Source organism: Centroberyx gerrardi, chromosome 18 (genome assembly GCF_048128805.1).
Source record: "Centroberyx gerrardi isolate f3 chromosome 18, fCenGer3.hap1.cur.20231027, whole genome shotgun sequence".
Taxonomy (NCBI): domain Eukaryota; kingdom Metazoa; phylum Chordata; class Actinopteri; order Beryciformes; family Berycidae; genus Centroberyx; species Centroberyx gerrardi.
Genome location: NC_136014.1, coordinates 26682299 through 26704832, shown reverse-complemented (window position 1 = coordinate 26704832; position 22534 = coordinate 26682299). Strand labels below are relative to the sequence as shown.

Here is a 22534-nt window from a genome sequence, read left to right as displayed (position 1 = left end):
ACATGACCTCACCCTGACCTCACCTCATCTCATAGTGCTTGTCGATGCTGAACAACTGAATGCAGAAAGCGTTGGGTGTCTCTGAAAACCCTCTGGGCCCCGCGGACTGCGTGTTCTCCTGCTGAGATGAGAGAGAAATGAAACTCTTCAAATCCAATGACAAGTAAAAGCAAACGTACAGCAGAAGAGAAGAAGAGAAGAAGGTCCAGACAGAAGGACGGCTGCTTCACCTCCACTGTGCCGCTGGGTGGAGAAACATGTTCACTCTGCACCTCCAGGTCTGCAGCTTCACCTGAGTCCTGCACTGACACCTTTAAACACATGCAGTCAGTGTAATCTATTAGAGTCTGTCTGCTCATCACATATACAGTAACAGTAACAGTTAGTATATAGTATTATGCAGTAGTGGTTATTGTGGTTGGGAGTGTATAACACCTGCAGTATAGACAGACACCTTTTGCACATCCTCTATACATGCTGTACCTTCACATATTGTTTTTCCATATATTCTCATTTTGCTCTCAAATATGTATGAGAAGTATGAGAAAGTGAAAAATTACAAACAATATCTATCTATCTATCTATCTATCTATCTATCTATCTATCCAAACATTTTCATACTTTCATTCGTACATTTCTGCTTAGCATGTTCTAGTGCTGAAATTGTTGGTTGTGTATGGATATATAAACCACATTTTGTTATGTTTCTATTTATATTCTGTTTTTCTTTACTGTATTTGCTGCTGCGATTTCCTAATTTAAAGTCCCAGTGAAATGAAAAATTACTTTGTCACCATGGTACTTCATTTTCCATATCATAATGTACAACTATTTAACAGTAAATGCCATAAAACATTACAATACTTCTATTTTCTCTGACTTTTATTTCAAAATCCCATTACGTTTCCTTCCTTGACAACAGTGTATTTCTAGTAGTGACTTCATGGCGCACCAGTAGCTGTGCATAAAGATCCCCCCCCCCATCCCATCATATAAAACCTGCAACTTCACAGCTTTCAATAACAATGAGTGGAAACATGGTTCAGACTCCATGGTTGCGTCCCGGTGGCTGAATTTATTCACTTTCTAGAATCGCAAATTTGTGAAGCTCAAGATTATGTGCAAATGCCCCACCGCAACATCCTGTTTCAACCGGAAATAACCGGAAATACGTTGAATTACAGAAGCAAGACACCATCAAGATGCTGCTTCTTTGTGACATTACGTTTCATCTTATCTTAATTCATCCTATCAGTACTGGTGCAGATCGTGATGTGTGTGGTCAGTGTGTTTGAAGCGGACCTGTTCAGCTTCATCCTGTGGGCCGGAGCTTTGTGTTTGCCTGGGTTCCTCCTCCTCCTCCTCCTCCTGCTGCTGCTCCTCTTCCTCCTGCTCCTGCTCCTGCTCCTGCTCCTCCTCCTCCTCCTCCTCCTCCTCCTCCTCCTCCTCAGGCTGGGCAGCAGGTTCCGGTCCGGTCTTATACAAACCGTCAAACACACCGAGCTCAAAGCAGTCGTTCAGCAGCTTTAGATCAACCTCGGTGCTGACACTGATGAAGCCAACAGCAACTCCATCACTCTGCGGAGAAAACACACATCCATCAACACACACACACACACACACACACACACACACACACACAAGGTCACACTGACTCAGTACACGCTCAGTACAGTGTTTCTGAAAGTTTTACTATTGTTTCACCTTCCATACTGTAACACAGTTTTCAATGCAGTGATAAACAACAGCAGTATGATAAATGGGCAGGTAAATGTTTTTTACACTACTGTAATAAAGTAATAAACCTTGTTATTTATGTTTTACGTTTCCAGGTTGTTTGGAATCAACAGAAGAAGAAGAACTGGATAGTTAGTATGAGCAGTGATAGCCACCATGACTGAACAGACAGAGAAAAGAGAAACTCAAACTGCATCAACAGGAAATCCAAGCTCCGCCCACACTGTTTGATTGACAGGTGATCTGTGGGAAGAGCAGTGCAGAAACACCACAGTGAGGCTGAGGTACAAAGATGGAGACTAAGAGAAAACAGGATCTTGAGGATTACCACTTTGACCTTTATGACTATTTCTTACTTATTTGCTCAGGTCTGGGTTTGGTTCAGGCTACATATTGTCTATAAATATTGATTTTATTAATTTATCATTAGAAAATCATTAACAATTTTCTAAGCTCACACAAAGCTATGAATCCTTGTGCTGGTTTTGGGTTTGGACAGAAATGTCTCAGGTTTGAGTTCAAGCTTGACTCTTAAGCAGAAATAGACACACTATCATTAATTATTTAGGACATGAAAATAATGAAAAACTGTTTTTTCTAAATGACATATTCTGCAGTCACACAAATAATTCATGAAGTTCTTTGGAGAGAGAGTGGAGTAAACAGTCCAACCCTCTGGGGCAATGTTGCTCTGTCTGTTCTCTGAGTGCTGAACATATTCAGACAAAAACCCCAAAATGCTACAGATGTCTGGACACAATATGTTCAGTGAGAGCATGTCTTGGCCAAGTATCAGCTCTCATCTGCCATATGCTGCCATGAGCACATGTCAGCTCCACTCAGGGAGGGGAGGGGGGGGGGGGGGGGGGGAGGAGGAGGGGGGGGGGGGGGGGGGGGGGGGTGTCTGTCGTCCCTCCGCTCCCGAGGGAAACGCTCCACAGCGGGATTTCTGACAATCAGGCGAATGCATCTGCAGTGCTGCTATTACATTTTTAAATTGCCTAACAGTGGATCAGAAATGACTGGGAGCAAATGGTTTGACTCACATCAGAGCCGGCTTCAGAGAGACGGGGAACAATGGGGCATCTTGATTTAATAATTGCTGTGGATGACTCTTCTAAACTAATCGAATAAGATCAGAAATGCGCCTGAATTTAAAAACAATACATGTACACCGCAAGGCAAAAGTTTGGGGACACTTTGCCTTTTCTACATTTTCAAAGTACTACTACTATACGGGAAAAATGGCTGCAATGCTTTTTTTTTTTACATAAAATATCTATTTCCTAATCCTTTGGTTCTATTTCTTCCACACTCAGCTTCATGTTCATCCAAGTGTCTCTTTGATGTGAACAGAAGGTTTTTCATGGCGGAGCGTCTCTGACTGTCGGCATGAAGAAAGTGTGAGCAGCAGTTCAGCTGCTGAGGAGGTTTTTCTGATGAACATATAGTTTAATTGTTTTAGTGTTGTCATCACAAATATGATGATGTATGATTTTTTTTCTCAAACTAAACCTAGTTCGTCTTTAATGGGGTTAAGTTATTGCAAACATGCTGATTTATTAAACATTTTCAGAAGCTAGGTGTCCCCAGACTGTTGATGCAGTGTGAATATGAATGTTGACGTCAGCAAAGAGATCAAACTGGTAACAAACCTCACAAACAGCTACATGGTTTTCCTCATTTTGTGCCTTGATGAGCTCTGCCAGGTAGTAAGGTTGATCTGTGTGTGTCAGCTCATTTGTCTGCTCCGCAAGTATGTGTGTGAGGTCATCATGATCCTCAACCCTGTAACACACAGCGTGGACGTACCAACATGAATCACCCAGGAAACAAGAGGATATCAAACACGAAAACGCATATATTATAGTTTAGGCATATGGATGATGCTCTCACCCAGAGTGACTCACATTAATGAGTGTAACACTAGAATGAAATTAAATTCCTAGATTGCTAAAATTACAAGCAACCAACAGTACGGAGGTCAAGGGTCAACATTGCCCTGACAGTAGATGTAAAAGCTTCTTTGTGCACTCGTAGTTTTTGTATTTTTTAATTTTACTTTTACTTAAATATGTTATGACTGAAGTATTTTACCTGACTACATTTTAAATTGCATCAGTCAGAGTGCAAATTTTGTCTCCATGAGCACAGAAACAGAAACTGGTCATTTGTAAGAATGTATCTGCATCAAACTTGCTAAAGCATGTGGAGGAAACAGCTAACTAACATTAAATGCTCAAATTTAGCTGTGATAATAGCTTCATTAACATTAGCCAAAAAGCCATCCATACAGTATTATTGGTTTGCGTTAGCCTAGTTGTTGTCTAGCTAGTTCGCTAGTGACAAAAGAAACATGATGGAGATAGGCATTTTGTGTTTTTTTTTAAAGATGAAAGAAGTAACTTTTACCCTGAGTACATTTTAAATTAGCTGCTTTTTACTTTTACTTAAGTAGAGTTACTGGTATAAAAATACCAGTAACTTTACCTCTAGCCTATTTAAGTAATATTTTAGTGAAGTAGAATCACTTATTCTTAAGCAACTTTTCTAAAATGTCTCTATCATTGATGCTAGAGAAGTGGCAGAGAAGTTTTGGGCTGCACTGTACAGTTTCCATTCTCTCTAGTCATATGAAGCATGTAGCTGTGCGGACCTGGCTGGGCGGACATGCAGCCTCGGACAGTACTTGTGTCTGTGGCAGACCGACGCTAAGCATTGTGGGCCGCGGTCGCTCAGGCGCTCCATCGGCTCAAAAACCTCCTCCAGCGCTGGCTCTGGAAACACAGCGGACACAAGGCTGACTCTCAGAAAATACATTTCAAATAAAATAAATGATGAACTAAACAGTGAGATCAAAGTAATTTCTTTTCACCTAAGACACTGATGTTTGGGCTGAGCAGGCAGATGTGCTCCAGCTCTGTGATGGCATTGAAGACAGCTCTATATAAAGATGCATAAAGACATTATACATTGTTTAGATTATATTTTACAGTAACTTGCACTGTGGGATCATACAGTGTTTTTGCTTTTGTGTGTATATTAGCACTTTACATTTAATATTTCAACTTATTACAGTCCAATGCCCCATTACAATCCCCACACCACACAGCAGATTGAATATCTTGACATATGCAGTTCAGTATATGCAGTATTTTTCCTTCTTTGGATTCAACATGGAGGAATGACAGTGGAATTGAATTTGAATAGACAACAGAGATTCAAAAAGTAAAGATGTTGTGATGATGTGTCTGTTTCCATACCTCACTATCTCCTTCACGCTGTCTGTGGCGAAGCTCGGCTGTGCCACGAACAGGTGGAGGAACAGTGTGTTCAGAGGCTGCAGCAGGGAGAACATACAGTCACATACAGGCTGTCAGTTCACTTTCATCTCACTTCATTTAAGATGTTCTTCAAAAACAAATATTGAGTTGGTGCCACCAGCACTGCCAGGGTTAGGGGTATAGAAAGGCACTAACGGCAGGGTCAGGGCCATTCATGAATTGAATAGAGAATGCATGGTAAATTCCATGAAATTCCTCTTCTAAGAGAGTTTGTCTCGACTCACTAAACATTATAAATGAAACATTATGAATCAAATAAAAGACAGTTCAACAAATCAAATACATGCAATCATAATGTATGGATTACCATTACATGTTCTGCACCAAATACCAGCTGAAAGGTTCCTTTAACATTTTATGATATTCAGTATTGATAATATATAACACTATGTGTAATCTCAGATATGTGGGAAGAAAAAACAAAAAAAAAGGAATTTCACAAAATTTCACTGAATCAAATTCAACTTCCTGAAATTCCAAATCAGTTCCAATTCTGTTTCCTGTAGGGTTTTTTTTTAAAGACAACAACACAACAGCTGATAGGTCTTTGCAGGATCGTCCTGAGTAATAAGTGATACACACTGTGTATTTTTTAGCGCTGAAGTGTTTCTGCAGAAAAGGCTCCCAGCAGGTCTGATCCACCAAGTCTCCGATGGGGAAATCGAAGAAGGCAGCGTGGGCCAGGATGTGATTCTGCTCCGTGGCCAGAGTCACCGCCAGGTTGGCTTTCTCTCTGGACCATCAGAGGAGCAGAGAGGAGACAAGAACCAGAGAATCAGGTCTACATGACAGACAACACAGTCTTGGTCCAGCACTTTGTACGTTTGTACAGAAAGGTACTGGAAAATATAGCTATTATGATGACGAGGACAATGATTATCGCAATTATCATTATCATTCTTATTATTAGTAGTAGTAGGAGCAATAGTAGTGGTAGCAGCAGTAGTACTAGTAGTAGTAGTAATACTAGTAATAGTAGTAGCAATAGTAGTAGTAGCGGCAGTAGTAGTAGTAGCCTAGTAGTTGCAGTAGTAGGAACAATAGTAGTAGTAGTAGCAGTAGTACTAGTAGTAGTAGTGTGAGGAGTGTTATCATTGTTAGCAGTATCTCTATAGCTCTACAGCTAGTTTATGAAACGGAAAAATGTCAGTACTTACAGAACATGAATTACATTGATCCTCCCAAACACTGCCACAGCTGAGGGACTGACCAGCCTGTCGATCTGCTGAGCATCAGCTGACTCACTTCTTCTCACGGTCACAGCTTCCACTTTACCACAGGCTGAAGTTACAGTCCTCATCTTGCCTTGGACTGGTTTTAATGGAGGGGCAGAGTATCATGTCAGATATGAGAGCGCAAACAACAACAACAACAACAACAACAGCAGCAGCAGCAGCAGCAGCAGCAATTTCTTGACCAGACAAATTTTAGTCTGGGCAGATGCTTACCTCTCCGCTACCTCTTCTCACCTGTTCTTTATAAACTACAGGCGTATAAACTCGCTTTCTATCAATGTGAAGAAAGTTTACAACCCATATCAAATGTTGTTGCTTACAAAAGTGCAGTTTTTGTTGTGTTTAGATGGTAAATATTTGGTTAGCTCGCCACAGTAATGACACAAACGTAGCTTACTGGCTTCGAGCGATGTGAGTAACCATAGTAACAGAACGCTGGACACGTCAGAGGTGAAGGGTCGTTTGCAAAGCATACTGGGTACTGTCATGGTGGCTCGCACTCCGTTGTGGTTGTGATTAAAACTTTTACCGTCAACGGTTTGTTTTTGTTATTTGTTTTAATTAAGTCCCGCAAGTACTGTTAATTGTTCTTATCCTGCCAGCAACATGGCCTCCACAGCGGCGGGTAAACAGAGGATACCGAAGGTGGCGAAGGTAAGAAAACCAAAGACAGTATGGCCATGAGCTAACTTCGGCTAAGCTAATGCTAACAAACGGCGCTGAAGTTCTTCCGTTCAAATCTTCTCTGTCTGTAAACGCAAATGAGGATTAAAACCAAAGACTGGAAATAACTGCCTCTAGGGGTCTAACTTTGCAGTTAGCATCTGCTAACATAAACATCAAAGTTAGCCAACAAGCACCTTAGCATTGGCAGGGATAGCTTTGCACTAAAAGTTAAGAACACTACTTAATCACAGTCAGTACAGTTACTTAATCACAGTCAGTGCAGTGCTGGACGACAGGACACAGTGTTCACGGTGGGAGCAACATGTTTAATGACTCTCCGTGCTGTTCCAGGTGAAAAACAAAGCTCCGGCAGAGGTTCAGATCACCGCCGAGCAGCTGCTGAGGGAAGCCAAGGAGAGAGAGCTCGAGCTGCTGCCGCCGCCGCCGAAACAGAAGATCACCGATGAAGAAGAGCTGAATGATTACAAGCTGAAGAAGAGGAAGGTAAGTACACACAGTTAGTGAAGTTTCAGACGTACTAGTATGACATTACTGCACCAAGTGTGCAATCTCTCCAAAACCGACAGTTGAGTTCTCCTAATGCTGCCTTGACTTTGTAAAATAGGTTTTCTAGAGTCTTTCTCACATCAGTACTCACCCAACACCAACATATAATTCATTTTCATGTATTAGCTGTGTGTACTTGCACACTGGCTGCAAAACCCTTAAATGAACCTGTTTTAACTTGTTATAGTTCTCAAGAATTTGAATGGAAAGCTATAAGACACAGTGTGACTATATTTGCGTTATAAGCCTCACATGTTCATCCCGCTTATTCACATTCACATGTGTGTATGGCTTGAGTCAAACGTGAGTAAAACTCTTATTTAACAGGAACAAAAGCTCAGTCTTCAGCAGACTAGGAGACAACTTTTTAATTTGTTAAAAATCTAACCCCATTTAATGAAATTAAATGGTTTGCTGTCTTTGCTTGCAGGGGTTTGAGGACAACATAAGAAAGAATCGCACTGTCATCAGTAACTGGATTAAGTACGCACAATGGGAGGAAAGCCTGAAGGAGGTCCAGAGGTATTATTAACTCATTATAACAATGATATGTTGCTGCTGTCAGATCAAAACCTTTTATTGTCAGAAATTCAACTATACAAGAATGTAACCTTAATTTATCCAGGGGAAGCTGACTGAGCACCAGTTCTCTCTCAGCACCTGAATCCTTAACAGTCCCAGTCTTTGCTCTGCCATGCGGTTTTCCCTCAACATTGCCTTCTCTCCTCCCAGATCTCGCTCTATTTACGAGCGCGCGCTGGACGTAGATCACCGCAACATCACCCTGTGGCTGAAGTACGCCGAGATGGAGATGAAGAACCGGCAGGTGAACCACGCCCGCAACATCTGGGACAGAGCCATCACCATCCTCCCCCGGGTCAACCAGTTCTGGTACGACTGACGTTTTGTTACCTGACGACAGATTATACTGCAGTGCTTCCCACAGTGATGGTGGGGAAGACACACAGTCATATCAGAAATTAAAATTCTATGAGCATAACGAGTAAGAGTGGGTTTCACATAGAGCAGTCATATGGTGATGAATTGGTGATTTGGGGAAATCATGACGCACAATGTTGCTGTCTAAACTGATGATAACAAGCTAATTTTATTTAAAAAGTCTGACAAAATGAGGTGTGAAACATTTTAAGGAACATTATTGGAAAATGACAGCTTTGTTTGACATCACACCTAACATTACCCTTCGGTTTAATGGTATGAACATTAATTTGATTATTTAACATGTGATTTTTGCATACGTGAGCCATATTGTGATATATATCGATACCGAAAAACATCGTTATGATTATTGTGATACTGATTTCAACCATATCGCCCAGCCCTAGTTTCACATGAGCATAAAGAAAAAGAATTGGTTTCACATGACCGTCCCAATGTCTTTTTTGGCCCTTTGTTCCAATGTCTGCCAGAGAATACTCTCTACATTACATTACATCACATCTGATCTACATTAAAGTGTTTCTCTCTGACAGGTACAAGTACAGCTACATGGAGGAGATGCTGGGGAACGTGGCCGGCTGCAGGCAGGTGTTTGAGCGCTGGATGGAGTGGGAGCCGGAGGAACAAGCCTGGCACTCTTACATCAACTTCGAGCTGCGCTACAAGGAAGTGGACAAAGCCCGCAGTATATATGAGCGATATATCCTTCTGTTGGTGTTGACACGGCTAGAAATAAATTACTCACCCCACTGAAAGCAACATTTACCTCCACAGGATCTGATGTAGCTGTTTCTTCTGCTCGGCACTCATCTGCACATTTTGCTGCACTAACACTACAACAAACGTATCAATAGATGATTTGGTGTGAATATTAAGAGGATATGAAGTTTGTAACAGGCTTTGTATTTTGTATTTTTGGTGTTCATTTGTCATTTAAAACTCCTTAACTCCTCTGAACTCGTGATTGTTCACCCTGAGGTGAAGAACTGGATCAAGTACGCTCGCTTTGAGGAGAAACACGGCTACATCGCCCACGGCAGGAAAGTGTTTGAGCGGGCGGTGGAGTTCTTTGGCGAGGAACATGTGGATGAAAACCTCTTTGTGGCCTTCGCTCGGTTTGAGGAGACGCAGAAAGAGGTTTGTGCAGCTTATTACAGGAAAAATCCTTTAACAGAATTAACACGTTTCTGTGACAGCTCAGTTTAGATTGGTGAATGTGAACAACAGACTTCCAAATCAAACAACAAATCAAAGACATAAATCCTGGTTCTGCTCCATTGAAAGTGAATGGGAGAACATGTTTGTGGACACAGTGACAGTGTGCATGGTGATTTTACAGGGAACAAGTTACATTTTTGGCTCATAACTGTTAAAAATAGAGTGAAAACGAGCATCATTCAGATGTAAAAGGTTCTGTGCATTTTAAATCAATCATAAGTTAATTGTCAGAGGAACAGTTTCCAGTTTTTGTCTTTGATTAGATTAGAGCCTTTGTCCTCTGGCTTCTTGAAATACTGATAAAACGGTCTTAGATTGTGGAAATAACAGGAAGTGTGTTTGTAGGAGCATCATTTCTTCTTTTCACCAGCAAACCAAATCTTGTTCACTGACCATCATTTTCCAAAACGTCCCTCCCTTTGCTCCCAGTTTGAACGTGTCAGAGTCATCTATAAGTACGCTCTGGACAGGATCCCTAAGCAGCAGGCCCAGGAACTCTTCAAGAACTACACTGTGTTCGAGAAGAAGTTCGGAGACAGGAGGGGCATCGAGGATGTCATCGTCAGCAAGAGACGCTTCCAGTACGAGGAGGAAGTCAAGGTGCTTACATTAGACTAGTGCCTTAAACCCACCGTCATTATCCTTGAAGAATTCAGTCAGCATTATGCATGGTTCCTAAGGCGGTCTGGAAAAGTACGGGAAATGAATTTGGTCACATTCAGGTTGTGAAAAGTTTTTTAATTTAGACAAAAATCTGGAAAAATATGTAAGAAAATCCTGTTTTTCAGCCCCGATACACATGACTATGTATCTTATTTCTTATATCTTATTTCATATATAACATTTGTTGTTTTGGAGAATATTCTTCATCTGTTGAGTGGTACAAGCTTATTGCCCTGCTATTATTAACAGAAATGATATTATACTCCAACCAAAATCAAGAAATTAAGACCAAGAAACAGTACGGAATTTGAAATGGGAAATACACTCACTGTACTCAGTTATTACTGACATGATAGCAACATTTGATTCATACATTATTATTATTTGATAAGAATATGATTAATAGTTAATTATGGTTAATTGTCATGCTCATTAAAAAACCGAGCCGCAATCTAAAAGTTGCACATGAATTGAAAGTCACAAAACAGCGAAGATAATCAGATGAAGAACAGGCCGCAGGTTTTCCTTAACAAACATGTAGATTTGGAAATGACCGCCAGTGGCTGTTCAGGTTCTCTTCTCTCCCAGCCATCATGTAGCTCCCTGTCCATTCAGTACAGTGATACTCCACTGGTGAAACCGTGAACTTTGGACTCCATCAGTCGCCGTGGGCTGTGGATGAAAAAGTTAGCTCCTGTCCTGGTTGTCACTGACCTCTCGAACGTAATTATTTCCTTTTTCTTCTTGGCCAGGCGAACCCACACAACTACGACGCGTGGTTCGATTATCTCCGTCTGGTGGAGAGCGACGCCGATGCCGACACGGTGAGAGAAGTGTACGAGAGAGCCATCGCCAACATGCCCCCCCTGCAGGAGAAGAGGCACTGGAGACGATACATCTACCTGTGGATCAACTACGCTCTGTACGAAGAGCTGGAGGTCAAGGTGGGTTGACTCGGTTTTGCTAATGTAATCTGGCCATCTGCTATTGGCTGGTCTTTGGTGCCAGGTGAAGTGTCTGACAACATTATGGAAAGGATCCTACAGAGAAATAAAACGTTTTTCTTTACCTTTCATCTTTCTTTTGATCCGGTCTGTGTGTAACCAAGTCTCGCGAGAGTTGAGTTGTTGCAGGAAGTTACACACAGACCGGATCAAGCGAAAGGTAAAGAAAAACGTTTCATTTCTCTGTAGGGTCCTTTCCATAATGTTGTCAGACACTTATAATAACAATCTGAGCCTGTCAGTGGCAAAAACAAGAACTTCGCGGCTGCCGGCTGAAGCGATCTCGCTCAATACTGGACCAGTTTCAAAAATTGTTGTCCCCTTTAGTCACTTAGACACAAAAAGATGGGAAAATAGGGTCCAGGTTGAAAAATACCAAAATTACCCTTTAAAATCTATTCTAAAACTTAACAGGAGTCAGTGGAGAGATCTTAGAAAGGGAGTGATGTGATGATTTTTCTTTGATTAATTTTCCACATAACTGAGGATCAGTTTGCTGACAAACTGTCCTGGAACTGACCGGCTCACTCAGAGCCTCTAAACCAATCAGCTTGATTTCCCTACTGGGATAATTAAAGTTTCCTCTCATCTCAATTAAAAAAAAACGCTAACTGTGTGGAACAGAAATGACACGTTCTTCAATTCTGTCGTCGGCAGGATCCTGACAGAACCAGACAGGTGTACCAGGCGTGTCTGGAGCTCATCCCTCACAAAAAGGTAATTTTGGTTTTTATTTTTCTATTTTCTGCCCTGGTATAATGAGTCCCTCCTTGTTGTTTCTCTTTTTCAATAAACAAGGTCTGTTCTCTACAATCAGAAAATATGGTTGATTGTACTGTAAAAGCCCTTTTGCTGTCATTTCTGAATCTTAATCATGTTTCTTCTTTCCACTCAGTTCACGTTTGCGAAGATGTGGCTGCTCTACGCTCAGTTTGAAATCCGCCAGAAGAACCTGCAGGCGGCCAGGAGAGGCCTGGTAAGAGACCAGCCAAGGACTTCTAATCATTTCCTTTTCCTGTAGATAAACGTAGAGAAGATGGGGGGTAAAAAGAGGACATAGCCCAGTAATAACATCCTAATAGGGTACATAGTCAATTAGTGCTGAACCAATTAGTCAATCGACAGGAAAGGATTATGACTTTAGTAATTGATTCATCATTTTCTGGTTATAGCTTCACAAATGCTAAGATTTGCTTTCATTTCTCCGTTTCATACAAGTATTAAATTAATACTTTGGGTTTTTTTTGGCTGCTGGTCAGACTAAGGAAGCAATTTTAAGTTTTGGGCTCTGGTGACTTAAAAAAATAAAAAAATTATCAATAGATTAATCAAATCATCGAAACATTTTTAGGTCATCGTCAAACCAAATCAGTTAACCTGTTAGCCTGTTCTGATGTTAGCTGTGTTAACTTTTACATAATTAGTCTCCACTATCAACAGACCGTAAAATATCAGAATTATTTTCTGATGCTAACAGGTATAAAGAGAGATTGGGAGCATCAGTAGCGCCCGCTGCATGTCTGCCTGTCCTGGACCGTCTGTGCATCTCATTTTCTTTTTACACCTTCTTCTCCCAGGGTTCGGCCATTGGCAAGTGTCCGAAGAACAAGCTGTTCAAGGGCTACATCGAGCTGGAGCTGCAGCTGCGAGAGTTCGACCGCTGCAGGAAGCTGTACGAGAAATACCTGGAGTTCGCCCCGGAGAACTGCACCACCTGGATCAAGTTCGCCGAGCTGGAGACCATCCTGGGAGACGTCGACCGGGCGCGCGCCATCTTCGAGCTCGCCATCGGACAGCCGCGGCTGGACATGCCAGAGGTTAGGGCTGAACAATTAATCGAAATTTTATCGAAATCGCAATGTGGCCTACTGCAATTTTCAAATCGCAGGAGGTGCAATATTTGTTAAAGGCGAAATGTGTGTCAAAATACCATTTTAAATTAAATATTGTCGTGCTGCAGAGATGTCCTGGCCCACACATCATATTCTACAGACTTAAGAAAACATCTTTGTTTGGTACAGATCCCCGCAAAAATCACACCATAATCATTTTAATACGTTTTTCAATGAAAATTAGAATAATGATGTAAAAATTATCATTCCCTCTAATATCGCAAATCATATCGCAATTGCAATATCAGTCAAAATAATCGCAATTAGATATTTTTTCAAAATCGTTCAGCCCTACCAGAGGTATCCATTACCAACAGCTTTGTTCATTTAAGGGTTTACTGTGGTAATGTGTCACCCCATCTCTACTTTTTCTGATCACAAAGCATTTGACGCTGCCAAAGGTGAAATAATCTGCCTGGTCATGTCTGGTGTTTCAGCTCATAGAGAGCAGAGAGAAAAAAGTTTCTGCTCCTAAATCACTTCTCAAAACATACTATTACTGAAAAGCTTACCTTTTAATCCTGGTCTGATTATAGCCAAGTTGCCTCATTCATTATTGATTTTTAAATTTTCTACAAGATTTTGATTTCTTTGCCATTTATTTGTCTTTTTATCTCTTTGCTGTTATTTTTACAGTACCTTCCATTTCTATTTTACATTTCATCTTGCACTTGTTCCTTGTGAAGCACTTTGTAACTTTGACTCTGTAAAGTGCTCTATAAATAGTTTATTATTATATACAGGCCTTTAGTGCTGATTCGCTCTTTAATGAATGAAGTGGATTTAATAGATGAAATCAATAAGGGGGCATGGCTTTCACCCAGAATCACTTCAGTCCAGTCTGTCTGATAGAAAGAGCAGGCAGTCGCAATGTTTTGGACACTTCCTGTATAGTCAGCACACTTTGTACAAATGATTACACAGATTCAAGCACTTTAAGTAAAGTGATAATGTCATTTGGAAGCAGTGATGACAGAATCCTGCGCAGCTGATTGATGCCTGTGTGTTTCAGGTGCTGTGGAAGTCCTACATCGACTTTGAGATCGAGCAGGAGGAGTTCGGCAACACCAGAGAGCTTTACCAGCGGCTGCTGCAGCGCACCCAGCATGTCAAGGTGAGAACTGCAGAGAAGCTTCTGCACTTACAACCTGGAGAAGTTGTTTTCCCAGACCTGGAATGGTTTTGTAAAATTAGACATATTCAAAAGTTTTGGAAATGTCGTGGAAATCTGATCATAATTTTCATTTTCAACTGACCGAGTGATTAATTTCAAGTTTGGCTGCTGGGAGATGGATTCATATTTGAGGGAGGAATGAACCAAATAACTAATTACTTTAGTCCCCAGTTATAATTCAAGGTGTCTGCAAGTTCCGTCAAGTTTAATTATAAGACTTTTTAATGCCAGGTAGAATGAAATATAAGACTAACTTTGCAACAGAATGCAATTGAAAATGGAAACCGCTACAGACTGGGCTGATTTATCTCCACACCAAGCAGAGCACACAAAGCAAAACACATTTTAGACCTCCAAGACTTCATTTAAGACTTAAAATATTATATTTAATTGTATTCAAGACCTCTTAAGGCCTTGTGTTGAGATATAATTTAAGACGTTATTATTATATTATTACTTGTTCAGGACCTGCAGACACTGAAGAGAAGACCTTCAAATCAGTGATTCAACAAAAAAATATAACATTTGAAAATTTACACAATCATGGAATTTGACCAGCAGAAATTGTGTAGGAACCCTGATAGGCCGATTGATTTTTCTGATAGCTTCATGATGGTCCGCTCCGCTCAACACTAGCTAACCTCTCTCTCGTCTCGTCGTCTGCAGGTCTGGATCAGCTACGCCAAGTTCGAGCTGTCGATCGACGGGCCGGAGCGGCTGCAGAAGAGCCGGCAGATCTACGAGGAGGCCAACAAGAGCCTGAGGAGCTGCGAGGAGAAGGAGGAGCGGCTGATGCTGCTGGAGTCCTGGAGGGACCTGGAGAGGGAGTTCGGCTCGGACAGCTCCGGGGAGCGGGTGAGGAAGCTGCTGCCGGAGAAGGTGAAGAAGAGGAGGAAGCTCACCGCCGAGGACGGGGTAAGAACCAGGCCGAGGGTTTCAAAACGCAGCTGCGTGATACCGTGTTGCAGTGTGAACTGAGATTTTGAGGTCTGGTATTTGAGTCTAGTGCTGAAACGATTAGTCGATAGACAGAAAATAAACCAATTAACATTCTGATAATCAATTAATCGTATTTAACATATGCTGGTCACATAAATGCTAAAATTTGCTGTTTTTCTCTGTTTCACATCATTATAAAATGAATACTTTGGGTGTTTTTTGGCTGCTGGTCAAGTAAGAAATTGTTAGAATCACTTTGGGTTCTGTGAACTAGGAACTTAATCCAAAAAATAATCAATAGATTAATCGATAATGAAAACAGTAGTTAGTTGCAGCCTGACTTGAGTCCAGTCGTGAACATGTTGCATCTCAATTTTGCATTCATCCAACAGGCAACAAATTGAGATTTTAGAATAGTGAATTTGAATCAAAATATTGAACTGATAAGCATCACATGGACCATTTTCACCTCCATCACTTAATTAGAAAAATACTGTACTGTCTCCTATATCAATATATACTGAACAAAAATATAAATGCAATATATGTAAGGTTTTGGTCCCATGTTTCATTAGATAAAATAAAATATCCCATCCATGAAAAGCTTATTCCCGTCAAATCTTCTGCTCAAATTTGTTTATATCCCCGTTAGTGAGCATTTCTCGTTTTTGTTCAGTATCTATTACAATCTTGATCGTGTCAAAACTCACAAATTCATCACGAACTCTTTCTCCCCCCCCTCCCTTTCAGTCGGACGCCGGCTGGGAGGAATACTACGACTACATCTTCCCGGAAGACGCCGCCAACCAGCCCAACCTCAAGCTGCTGGCCATGGCCAAGATGTGGAAGAGGCAGCAGCAGGAGGACGACGAGGAGGAGGAAGAAGAAGAAGAAGAAGAGGGGGCTCCGGATAAAGATCCAGCGGCAGCAGCGGAGGAAACGTCGCCGTCCTCCGACAAACCCACATCTCCGCCCGAAAACCTGCCGGAGGAACCCGCCGACGGGGACGAGGGTCCCGAACCCGAGCCGGGGCAGGGGGGCGCGCACGACGACCGAGACGACGACGACGACAGCAGCAGCACCAGTAGTGAGAGTGACAGCGACCATAATGATGATGATGATGGTGAGAAAAAGGAGAAGAAGAGCCAGAACGGTGACGAGGAGGAAGATTAGCTTCACTTCGTGTCTTGTGGAAACGTTTCCCATCAGACAGCAGAGGAGGAGAGTGGCGGTTTTTCATGGATTAAATTTCTATTGCCCTTTTTTTTACAGAAACAACAGAAAACAGCTCATGAGCGTTCTTTATTGTATGTCCTTGTGTTCTTTGCATCTGTGCCATTGTAAATACATCACTTCCACAAATTGAAACTCGCTCGTTGCGTCATTTCTTCAGCAAATGTCGAGTCAGAATTCACAAGAGATGAAACCGACTTGGGAATTCTGTCTTTGAGTGAAATTAAAATTAAAAAAACTACACTTTAAATCAGTGGCTCTCTGACTAGGAAGCTGCTTCTGCGAATATTAAATCCTGTCGGACCGTTTTAACTATGTACAATATAACTATACCTCCCCAAGCAGGTGTTGTAATTACATATTTCACACTGGATTCTGGGCGTAAAGCGTCAGAGAGCCACGGTCTATCGTTATTCGATGTCTTCTGGTCGGACCGGATGAGGCAGCGGGATGATGGACTTCTTCTCTGTGTCTCTGGACAGAGCTTTCCTCATGTCTGCAGGGGGGGAAGGAGAACAATAATCAACTTTATTTATACAACACAGAACTGTGTCTCAGGCTTTTTCAAGTCTTCTGTTAATGTTAAAGTCCCCATGAAATGAATTCCCATTACTTTTACTTTGTGGAAGACAGAGTATCTTTAATGGTGACGTCATGCGGCACCAGGAGGCGTAAATATAAATTCCAACCAATAAAACGTCACTGATTTTTGAACAGTCCCGCCCCTCTGCCTTTCTCTCCCTAACTAACTCTCCCATTGGTTTACACTGCCGTTTCATGGGGTCTTTTAGTTCCTTTTATTCTACAGTATTGTATTTTTTTGCGACACTCTTGATTCCTGAAGGAGAAATTAATCTATTCTCCGTTCTCAGTATTTTAGGCTTTTAAATGGGACGCATAAATCCCATTTGTTGCATCCGAAATTCCCGTTTTCCTGCTTTTCTCATTATTATCCCCATTTCTTATTATTATTTTATCCCATTATTTCCTGTTTTTGTGTGTTTTTCCTCTCCTAATCATCTCATCCCGACCCTGGTTTTAAGTTGGACAGTCCATCTCACCGTAGGCGTCTTCGTCCGGCTCTCCGTTGCTGGCAGAGTAATACTCGATGACCGTCCTGTAGACGCTGTAGCCCAGCTGTTTGTACATGTTCACCGCCACCTGGTTGGAGACTCGCACAAACAGATCCACGAAGAAACCGCCCTTCCTACAGGACAACAACAACAACAACAACACAGTACAGTGAAAACTTCAGTCATCAGCTGCCCACAGTGACAGGCAGTTTCCAACACTCACCACCAGCCACTTTCACTGTTTCAAATTCAAGATCAAGTGTCTTTAAATATCACACACACAGCAGACACAGGGTCAGCAGTGCAATGAAATGCTGTCTGCTGGGTCCTCGCAGTATAAAAAGAATAAGGAACATATAATTCACAAAGAGAAAAAATAAATTAAAATAAAGAATCTGATTAAAATAGAAGAACAAGTTAAGAGGAAAATACAAAAGCATAAACATAATATTGTAATGCAAGTTATTATACGTGATTTTCAGAATGGAAAACGTCAAAACAAAAGTTATTTATGTGCCGCGTAAATTTCATGACTGTTGAACCTCACAAAACTTTCAAAATTGTTTAAAAACCCACGGGCAAAAAGGGGAAAATAAATTCCCTCATTCCTGAAAAAGCTACTTTTTGCAAATGCCTGTTTGTGTGACAACAGCGATACGTGGCTACGGCTTCACACTGCAGGCCTTCAGGCTCAATTCTGAATTGCCGCTCAGTTTTTTGGATGACAGTTCATATCTTGTCTAGGATGAAACTCATATCTGAAACAGCCATCCACAGAGGAACCAACAAAACAACATCCATTTTTGTAGCTCCACTTCTCCCACTTGTTTTCAGTGACAGAATGAGCCTTCAAGCTTTAACTGAACTGAAGTGTCTCCCCAAATACCAATCAATTTAGCTATTTGTCTTTCCTTCCATTGTCGTCTTGTTCATTCATTCATTCAATGTTTATTTGAATAGGGACAGATACATAGAACATTTAAAAATAAATAGTCTGTTACATGTAATAACATTTATGACCTAAGCTAATTTGCAGTGTTTGTCCCTGTTATGTTGTCCTCCTCGTTAACACTGCTCAGTCAAAATTACTACAATTATGGCAATTATCTTATTTAAATTATTTAAGATTTACTTATTGTCATGGCAACACTGGCAAATTCAGATCTGAGCGTTCAAAATACAAGTCGCATGTAGCTTGCATGCCTCAGGATCAGATTTTGTAGCTCATATCCATGTGGTTCAGATGGGAAGTGAAAAAAATGTGACTCCATGCCGCTTTTTTCTGTTCACTGATTAGAAAACATCAGATCTGAGTCACATGATGCGAGGGGGAAACAGGTGTGACTTGGTGGATGAAACTGTGACAGCTGCAGTGTGAACGCAGCCCGGGTCTCACCACCCTGAACTAGACCAGCAGCAGCAGCAACAAACCTCTCTGAGATTTCCTCCAGCATCTCCATGAGCTTGGCTGCCAGGCCGAGTCTCCTGAACTCCGGGGCGACGGACAGAGCCGTGACGTGGCCGTGCCACTCCTCCCGCGCCACAGATCCCTCCGCCTTCCCCATGACTGCAACGAGGAACAACAGCAACATGGAACAAGCACTTCAGCATGTTTGGTGGGTTTAGTTAACACAGGAGTAAGACAAGTGGAAAAGTGGAATGGGTGGTACAACTCTGTGCCCTTATGTAATGTTAATAAGCAGTGAAAGCTTCAAATCTGAAGTTCTGTGGTAATTCCCTTTCATAATAATGAGATACTGATATCGTACTTTATTGCTCCCTGCAGGGTAATTCCCTTTTTCCTGGGACCCGGGGAAAGTAAATATTCCATGACTTTCCATAACTGAGACCATGACCTAAAAAAGTGTCTTCCTTCCTGGTTTGTTAATGTTGTTTTTCAGTCTGGTTTCCACTCCAGTTGGGCTGAAAACCACCTGATGCAACAGAGGTGTGAACACACACACAAGCTGTAAAATAAATTCTGCTATATTCCTGGAAAGTGACCCATTTGTAAAATTCCCTGACTTCCCCAGAGAATTTATCCAATTCCTTGACTTCCCCTGTCCTGAATACACCTCTCAAGACTCTGCCGGCCAAATATTCCAATATAAAAGAGCAGAAGTACTCACTGTAGCCCATCAGCTCTCCACCAGGAGCCTCGGCCACTATGAAGTACTCCGGCCAGTGGGCGAGGTACTGCAGGTAGAATGGGATTCCATACTGGGAGACGGGGTTAAGGAAGTCTTCACAGAAAATAACACTGACACTGTGTTGATACAGCCAAGCTTTTCTGTGCATTAGTTTCCACATTTACATATATAAATAATTCTGCACACTGCCGAAAATTGACTGGACAAAAACCCTAACCATTAGAAAAACATCACCACTTATAAAGCATAAAGACAATATGAAAGAACCTACAATAGAAAGCTGGATTTAAGAACAGAAACTAATGCTAACTAAATAACAAAGCTAAGTAAGGAGGAAAACAGCGATAACTGCTGTGAGAGCAACAGATTTAACCCTGATCTAGAACAGGAAACAGGGAAAGTGTGTATGGTGAGTTTGGTTGCAGATTGTTTGTGACTGATCAGAGGTGACAGCTGACAACATGTGGAGGTTAGCCAAGTTAGTTAGGCTAACGTTGGCTAGCTAGCAGCTCATCATAACATACACGCTGTAAAAGAAGGATACTGTTTCTGTCAAAGGGTCGAGGTTGCTGTTGGAGGAGAAAGAGACAGACATTAGCCTTCAATCGAGACCGACAGCACGTTCTGTTCTCTTTAAGTGGAGAACCACACGCCAAACTTAACTAAAAAATCAGGCAGTTTAATGTTTCCTTGTTTTTTGGCAAACGTTAACACCTGGTAGAACATAATTGAAGATTATGTACAGATCCTTAGCGTCTACCGGTAAATTCGGCATACGCATGCTCGACCAAAAACCACTTATTTCAATTAAAATTGAACTTTTGTAATTGGTTCACCCTGCTCCTCAAATCCAACCACGGTGTATTTTAGCGGAAGACTGTGGGAATATCAAGCGAACCAAATTCCAATTTTATTAAAAATAATAGGTGTTTGTTGGACTAAATATATGCCGAATTTACCACTGGCTACTGATGACTCAGAAAATGTCTTAACTTCTGTTCCTAGAGGTGTGTATGTTTGCCGATAATCAAGAAAGCATTAAATTGACAGATTTTTGAATGGAGCTCGGCCTGAAGCTCTCCCCATCCTAGAGAGAACGGGCTGGAGTGGATCCATGGTCACACCGTTAGCTGCTAACGCTGCTGCCGCTCAGACACCAGACCGTACAGAGGCTCTTGTCAAATAGACAGAGTAAAGGGGGATAATTTAACCTAGACCGTAAAATTGACAAGATTTGACTCACATGTTGTTGAATTTAAACAAATCATCGCATGTGAAGGCTCGTAATGTTGTCATCTTGGCTTACTGCTGTGTGTCCTTTCACCTTACAGAGGAAAAGAGATTTTCAAGAGAGATTCAAGAGAGAAAGAAAGAGACTGGCGCCCCCTACCGCCGAGGAGGGAGTACACGTGGAGGAGTGTGTGGAGGCCTACATTGTATTTGTTTTTCTGTGTAGTGTGGTTTTATGTGTGTATGTCCAGTTTGCAGTTTTTTGGTGTTTTTTGTTTGGATCTTTTCTTTTTATCTATAGCATATTTTTCCTTGTCAATAAAATGTCCATAAATAAAGTTTGATTGACTGCTGTTGGTAATCTCTCCAGTCATCGCCATCTGCTGTTGAAATAATGAACAGCACCTTCTTTCAAGCATATGAAAACTTTCAAACATTAATGGAGTTCTATTTCTTATTTCCACCATTGTTCACCACATGATTCCTATTAAGAAAGCTCAACTTCTTAAGCCTTTGAATAACATTTGACTGTTAGGATTAAGCAGGAGAGAATTCCTAATAACATGAGTATGTCCTCTACTGCTCAATCTTGATGGATTGGACAATAATCCCATTTTTACTCAGAATAACACCAACATCCATCCTGCCAACAGAGGCTTGATTCAGTCAGACATTCAAAAAAAAAAAGTCTGGTCAGTTCTGGAGTTCATCCTCCTCTTCATCCTGAAACCAATGTTCTTCCTCCTCCTCTTTCCTCTTCTTCCTCCTCCTCTTCACTGTGCCCATCATGCATCATTGTTTTGATCATACGCCTCCATTTCTTTCACGAAATCATCATAAAGTAAATGTCCTGACACAAGTTACATTCTCCTGAAAAAAAAGTCAAATTTGTTGAAACCGGAAAGATGATTTCACTAAAAAAAATCTAAAATAAGCTTTAAATAAGTCAGTTTTTGCAGCACACTGAAGAAATGTCCATCTGAACAGGGTATCTGGTCTAGTATTGAGTCTTAAAATCTTGTTTCCTTTATAACAAGTGAAAAATAATGCAAATGTGATGAGACACTGTCACCGTTTTCCACTGCAAACCAACTTGTTTCAATAATTTTCTTGAATCAAGAGACAACATCTTGAAATAAGGCAGTGTGTCATGCTGTGGAAAGTTTATTGGATATTTGTTTTATAGTGAAGATTGATATTATATTTTGCTTTATAGATAAAGGGAAACCCAGGAAGGCAGTGGGGATAAAAAAAAAACGATACAAGTCTCTACGAACTAGTAATCCCTTAAAATAACCTTACATTTTCATTAATTTACATTAATTCACCCCTTAATTCATGCAGCATCCCCTTAAAATTAATTAAGGGCGTTATTAATGGAGGAGACCCCATCAAAACCTCCTTAAACTCCTCATTAATCTTGACTGCTTACTTTCTAATTTAATGAAA

At 41.2% G+C, this 22534-nt stretch overlaps 3 protein-coding genes across 3 annotated transcripts in view; 1 reads left to right on the top strand and 2 right to left on the bottom strand.

The window, feature by feature from the left end:
* LOC139908573 (cilia- and flagella-associated protein 61) overlaps positions 1-6381 on the bottom strand; it is a 39941-nt gene extending 33560 nt beyond the window's left edge. The window contains exons 1-9 of the mRNA XM_078289779.1: positions 6239-6381; positions 5664-5814; positions 5001-5077; positions 4613-4680; positions 4394-4514; positions 3393-3525; positions 1459-1578; positions 180-311; positions 24-121 (exon numbers count right to left, since the gene is read on the bottom strand). Of these exons, the coding sequence (XP_078145905.1) occupies positions 24-121; positions 180-311; positions 1459-1578; positions 3393-3525; positions 4394-4514; positions 4613-4680; positions 5001-5077; positions 5664-5814; positions 6239-6381 (1043 nt within the window). The remainder of the gene's footprint in view (positions 1-23; positions 122-179; positions 312-1458; positions 1579-3392; positions 3526-4393; positions 4515-4612; positions 4681-5000; positions 5078-5663; positions 5815-6238) is intronic.
* A 424-nt stretch (positions 6382-6805) lies between these two features.
* On the top strand, positions 6806-16666 carry crnkl1 (crooked neck pre-mRNA splicing factor 1). Its single transcript, XM_071910613.2, has 14 exons — positions 6806-6970; positions 7334-7486; positions 7980-8071; positions 8282-8440; positions 9043-9209; positions 9468-9646; positions 10157-10327; positions 11143-11334; positions 12052-12111; positions 12290-12370; positions 12972-13211; positions 14299-14400; positions 15127-15375; positions 16150-16666. Exons 1-14 carry the CDS (start codon positions 6923-6925, stop codon positions 16570-16572), a joined length of 2316 nt encoding a protein of 771 aa, XP_071766714.2. The 5' UTR covers positions 6806-6922; the 3' UTR covers positions 16573-16666.
* Positions 16667-16685: 19 nt separating this feature from the next.
* Positions 16686-21173, bottom strand: naa20 (N-alpha-acetyltransferase 20, NatB catalytic subunit). The gene is made up of 6 exons (XM_071910614.2): positions 21099-21173; positions 20400-20424; positions 19835-19925; positions 19137-19272; positions 17694-17839; positions 16686-17128 (listed from the first exon to the last, which is right to left on the bottom strand). The coding sequence occupies exons 1-6, from the start codon at positions 21149-21151 to the stop codon at positions 17043-17045; spliced, it is 537 nt and encodes a 178-aa protein (XP_071766715.1). The 5' UTR covers positions 21152-21173; the 3' UTR covers positions 16686-17042.
* Between the last annotated feature and the right edge of the window lie 1361 nt (positions 21174-22534).

Coding starts and splice junctions, on each gene's coding strand:
- crnkl1 (XM_071910613.2), top strand. CDS start 6,923: ATGGCCTCCACAGCGGCGGGTAAACAGAGGATACCGAAGGTGGCGAAG. Junction 10,328..11,142: donor AGTACGAGGAGGAAGTCAAG/GTGCTTACATTA, acceptor CTTCTTGGCCAG/GCGAACCCACACAACTACGA. Junction 12,371..12,971: donor AGGCGGCCAGGAGAGGCCTG/GTAAGAGACCAG, acceptor TTCTTCTCCCAG/GGTTCGGCCATTGGCAAGTG.
- naa20 (XM_071910614.2), bottom strand. CDS start 21,151: ATGACAACATTACGAGCCTTCACATGCGATGATTTGTTTAAATTCAAC. Junction 19,273..19,834: donor TGGAGAGCTGATGGGCTACA/GTGAGTACTTCT, acceptor TCCTCGTTGCAG/TCATGGGGAAGGCGGAGGGA. Junction 17,129..17,693: donor GCCGGACGAAGACGCCTACG/GTGAGATGGACT, acceptor CCCCCCCTGCAG/ACATGAGGAAAGCTCTGTCC.